At 52.3% G+C, this 5,320-nt stretch overlaps 1 protein-coding gene across 1 annotated transcript in view; it reads left to right on the plus strand.

Annotated features, from left to right (window-relative positions):
- Positions 1-5,065, plus strand: part of GCKR (glucokinase (hexokinase 4) regulator) — a 30,832-nt gene extending 25,767 nt beyond the window's left edge. The window contains exons 15-19 of the mRNA XM_015416849.1: positions 363-460; positions 1,396-1,479; positions 1,704-1,853; positions 3,471-3,605; positions 4,898-5,065. Coding sequence (XP_015272335.1) covers positions 363-460; positions 1,396-1,479; positions 1,704-1,853; positions 3,471-3,605; positions 4,898-5,065 — 635 coding nt within the window. The remainder of the gene's footprint in view (positions 1-362; positions 461-1,395; positions 1,480-1,703; positions 1,854-3,470; positions 3,606-4,897) is intronic.
- The last annotated feature ends 255 nt before the right edge of the window (positions 5,066-5,320 follow it).

Genomic DNA, 5,320 nt, shown 5'->3' on the forward strand with positions numbered 1-5,320 from the left:
AGCTCAGAAGAAATCCATAATGCATCCCAATTGACGTTGTTTTGGGAATCACTCAAAATTTAGGCAGCTTAAAGGTGCATCTGGCTGGTCTTTCACTAAGGCTGCCAACACCCAAGTGAAGCCTGAATATCTCCAGACTACAGAGATCGGTTCGCATGGAGAACATGGCTGCTCTGGAGGATGGACTGTATGGCATTATACCCTGCTGACGTCTCTCCCTTCCCCAAACCCTGCTCTCCCCTGGCTGCACCCCCAAATCTGCAAGAATTTCCCAACTTGGAGTTGGCAGCCCTGCCATCCAGTCAGTCAGGACGGTAGGAGGGAGCTCCCGTAAACTCACTCTCCCTGTCTCTCACCTGCAGATGACCTTGTTGAGGTGGAGAAGCTGGCGGTTCAGGTGAAGGAGAGGACGTCAAACATGCAGGCGCTTTGTCATGCCACCGTTGGGCAGTACCTGCCGGTAAGAACCCCAAAGGGCTTCCTTTAAGGTGGTTTGTGCTTAGCAGGGCCTTGAGTCCTAGAGGATGACAAAAGGTAACGTATTCTGGCGCTCAGGTACCAGCTGCTGGGAATGACATATCTCTGCCTGGGACCTCAGAGAACCATCGTTAGTCAGGATAGACCACGGGTCCCCAAGCATTTCTGAGCCTGAGACAAGGTGGTGGGGTACAGCCACAAAATGACTGCCACAGGCGATGGAGCCAGACACAAAATGGCTGCCACAGCTTACCTTCACTCATGCCATGAAGATCCTTCTGCTGTGGTGGCAGCAGTTGCCAAAGCAATGTGTTTAAAAATCTGCACACCCTGTCAAAGCTCCAATGATCAATCAGAAGCCTTGCTGGGCAGAAGCCCCACTTGGCCCCACCCACTTTCTAAAAACACCCGGTGCGCGCCATGTTGGGGACCCTGGGGGTAGACAATACAAAGCTGGATGGTCCAGCGGTCTGATTCTGTTTATGGCCACTGCCAATGTTCATGCAAGACATGAGCCTCTGCTTTGTGTGCAAAAGGGCCCCGGGTTCACCTGGTATAGGACATCAGATAACAGATGTCGGGAAGAGCTCCGGTGGTGCAGGGGTTAGAGGGTTGGACTTGGATGTGGGAGACCCAAGTTTGAATATGTGCTCTGCCATGGAAGTTCAGTCACCTATTCTCAAACTGACCTACCTCACAGAGTTGTTGTGAGGATAAAATGGATAAAATCATTCAAGGATCAGGACTAAGAGGTGCCACTGTGGTGCTAGGAGAACTGGCTCCTGTCGAAAACCTTTGCGCAAAGTGCATGGGCTCAATGTACTTCCCTGGTGGCTTTTGCCCCTTGCTTTAGAGCTTGGCCTTGAAGCTGAGGAGTTCTTCTGTCTGTCTCCACTCCTCCCTGTCTCTTCCCCACAGGCCTCTCTCAAGAAGCTCTTCCCCTCCATCATCAGCATCATGTGGCCCATCTTGTTTCTGGAGTATGAAGGGAATTTCATCCAGGTAACCCATGAAGCAAGATCAGTGGTCATTGGCGGGTGGGAGGAAGGTGTTCCAGGCCAGAACTGGTGAGTCGTTGGGCTCGGTTTCCTTGCAGCTCCCTCTTTGTAGGAGGGCTTCTTATGGGACCTGCCTGGGGCTGTTACACTCACAGTGGGAATGAGTGCCACAATTCCCTGCCAGCTTGCTGTCTTCCCATCCTCCTGTCTCATTCTTCCTCTGCACAGAGGTTCCAAAGGGAACTGAGCACCAAGTGGATCCTGAACACCGTCAGCACTGGGGCCCACGTGCTGAAAGGCAAGATCTTACGCAACTACATGGTGGATATGAAAGTGAGCAACTCCAAACTCTTCGGGAGAGCGGTCAGCATGCTGCAGGTATCACCTGGGATTCTGCACCGTTTAGCTTGAGCCACCGGGCAGTGCCGATTGGGTGGGGGCTTGACTTGCACCATGTTCTGAGGAGGACTGTCCCAGCCATGTTTCCCTTCTGTGTCAGGGAAGGATGAGATGAGACCCTTGGCCCAGGCTTGCCCGATCTCATCATATCTCAGAAGCTAAGCAGGGTCAACTCTGGTTAGTATTTGAATGGGAGACCACCAAGGAATTCCAGGGTCACTGTGCAAAGGAAGGCAATGGCAAACTACTTCAGTTAGTCTCTTCCCTTGAATACTCTATGGGATTGCCATAAACAGGGCTTTTTTTGTAGAAAAAGCCCAGCAGGAACCCATTATCATAATAGGCCACACCCAATAGCAGAAACTCATTAGCATATTGGGCCACACCCCTGACAGCACCACTCATTAGCATATTAGGCCACAGCCACATGTTACCAGAAGTGTGGTCATCCAGCCACACCAACCTTTTGCTTCTTATTTTGTTTACCTTGTTTGTTGTCAAAACCCAGAGCTTTTTTTGTAGCAGGAACTTCTTTGCATGTTAGGCCACACACCCCTAATGTAGCCAATACTAATGGGTTTCTGCCATTGGGTGTGGCCTGTTATGCTAATGAGTTCCTGCTGGGCGTGGCCAACTCAGGAGCCAGCCGGAACTCCGTTCCTGTGCATTCCTCCAAAAAATAGCCCTGGCCATAAATCATCTGTGACATGACAGTACCTTACACACAGAGAGAGAGTTGGAAAAAGCACCTTCCTCCATTTCCTAACACTCTGTGGCTGGGCCTGTGGTGCCAGTCCTACATATTTATTTATTTCAGACATTTGAATCCCACTCTGTTCATCTGGGAACCAAGCTATGTGTTACAGTATTTGATGTGTTGCATCTGAATCTCCCCAACCTGACTTTGAATCAGTCAGTTACATGTTACAGTGAGAGTTCCCTACCAGATCCTGACCACAGCCCATAGGGATGAAAAGGCTCTAGTCTCCAGTTTTGTGTAGTGGTTAGGAGTGTGGACTCTAATCTGGGAGAACCGGGTTTGATTCCCCACTCCTCCACATGCAGCTGCTGGGTGACATGGGGTCAGTCACAGTTATTTCAGAGCTGTTCTCTCAAGAGCAGTTCTCTCAGAGCTCTCTCAGCGCTGCCTACCTCACAGGGTGTCTGTTGTGGAAAGAGGAAGGAGACTCCGAGTGAAGGGTGGGGTATAAATCAAACTCCTCTTCCTCCTCCTCCTCCTCCTCCATTTTCCTGACCTGAAATGGGCTGGGGGGGGGGGGATACTGGGTTCCCAGCAGGAAAGTTCCTGTTGATGTGTGGCTGGTTCAAAGTTAGGATGGGCAATACAGACATGATGTGTTGAAAACTGTAACAGTTTGGACCTCCAAGTGGAAGATGGCCGTCCTCATAACAACCCTGCAAAGCTTAAGTAGAGATAGGGCTTGGCCCCAAAACATTCAGGTCTCCCTGCCAGTCCAAGGGCCCATTTCCCCACATGGGCTCCGTGGGGCCGTGACTATTGCAGGGAGTCAGGTGTCCCCTCTCAACCCAGTTGCTCCTTTTGCTACCATCTGACCGCTGTCCCTCCCAAACCAGAGGTTCACGGGACACTCGCAAGCCAAGTGCTTGGAAGTGCTGCTGCAGGTGATTTATGACCCTGAGCCTCTCTCTGAAGAGATCCGTGCTGCTGAAGTCTCCAAGCACATTGCTGTGGCAACAGACAAGACCAAGGTAAGAATTTCCCTTCCTCCCTGGCTCAGGGAGGCCCAGGCAGACACGGACTGGAATCTGTTGCCAGGCTAGTAAAGTTCAGCCGTTCCTGCACCTCCCGGCCCAGCTGGTGCTTCCATCCTGGCCTCTCCCCTCTTCAATCCCAACCCTTCAGCTCACCTGTCAGTCACCAGGTGCTCCCTCTAAGCTGTGGTGTCTTGTGAGCCAAAATTGTACTTGGTGAGCTACTGGCATTAAAGTTGTGAGCGAGCAAGCTTGGCTCCTGCATAAATCAGTTTGCTCTGGACGCGCAATGCTCCCTCTAAGCTATGAAGTCTTGTGAGCAAAAATTCTACTTTGTGAGTGACTGGCATTGGAGTTGTGAGCAAGCAATTTGGCTACTACATAAATCAGTTTGCTCTGGAGCCATCCTTCCTGAGCGAAGCCAAAAATGTGTGAGCCGGAGGCTAAAAAAATGTGAGCTAGCTCACACTAACTCAGCTTAGAGGGAACACTGCTCTGGAGCCCTCCTTCCTGAGCGAAGACAAAAATCTGCGAGCTGGAGGCACCTTGGGTAGTTCTGATAAGAGCTGTCCTTGAAAAAGAGCAGTTTCTGTCAAGAGCTCTCTCAGCCCCACCTACCTCACAGGCAGTGTTCCCTCTAAGCTGAGTTAGTGTGAGCTAGCTCAAAGTTTTTTAGCCTCCAGCTCACACCTTTTTGTCTTCGCTCAGGAGGGATGGCTCCAGAGCAAACTAATTTACGCAGTAGCCAAATCGCTCGCTCACAACTGCAATGCCAGTAGCTCACAAAGTAGAATTTTTGCTCAGAAGACTCCATAGCTTAGAGGGAACATTGCTCACAGGGTGTCTGTTGTGGGGAGGGAAAGGAAAAGGAGATCCAATCTCATCTTCTCTTCTTCTTCTTCTAAAAAACTGCAAGGTAGCTGACACTAACTCAGCTTAGAGGGAACATTGCACTTGTAGCCCAATCTCTTTATCATCAGAGCACTAGAAGGGACTAGGGTTGCCAGCCTCCAGGTTGGACCTGGGGATCTCCCGCTTTTACAACTGATCCCCAGCTGACAGAGATCAGCTCCCCCGGAGAAAATGGCTGCTTTGAAGGGTGGACTCTATGGCATCGCACCATTCTGAGGGCCCTCCCCTCCCTAAACCCCACCCTCTCCTGGATCCCTCCCCATACCCCCCCCCCCCCACGCGTACCTGAGTCTTTTCACAACTGACCTGGCAACCCTAGAAGGGACCCAGCAGAGAATCCAGCCCTAATGGAGAGCCTTGTCTGTTTCCTCTGCCAGGTGGTCCCCACGGCTTTGCTCTGCCTGCTGCGCAGCTGCTCGGTCCAGGAGGCCCGCTCCCGCCTCGATGCCGCAACCTCCTTACGCGGCGCCCTCGATGCCGCACTCAGTGCACCGGGACGCAAACGAGGGGCTAGCAAATCAGACCCTGAGGAGAACAGCACGTAGGGGTGACCGCCAGCCCCTGGGGGCCCTAATAGGAAAGGGGGCAGGTGACCCTGACACCGCTGCAAGGTGCCGTCTTCCAGCCAGAGAGGCTCGGGAGACGTTGCTTCTGGCCCTGCCTTCCTTTGCCCCCCCACCCCCAGTGCTGTCCCTCTTCTCCCAGTAAGAAGGCGAGGCGGAGGAGGTGTCTTGCAGGGGGGGACTGCACCCTGGGGAGGGGCATTTCCTGCCAACAAGGGGGCCTTGAAGCAGTCAGAG

This window comes from Gekko japonicus, unplaced genomic scaffold, assembly GCF_001447785.1.
Source record: "Gekko japonicus isolate JY-2015 unplaced genomic scaffold, Gekko_japonicus_V1.1 scaffold278, whole genome shotgun sequence".
NCBI classification, from domain to species: domain Eukaryota; kingdom Metazoa; phylum Chordata; class Lepidosauria; order Squamata; family Gekkonidae; genus Gekko; species Gekko japonicus.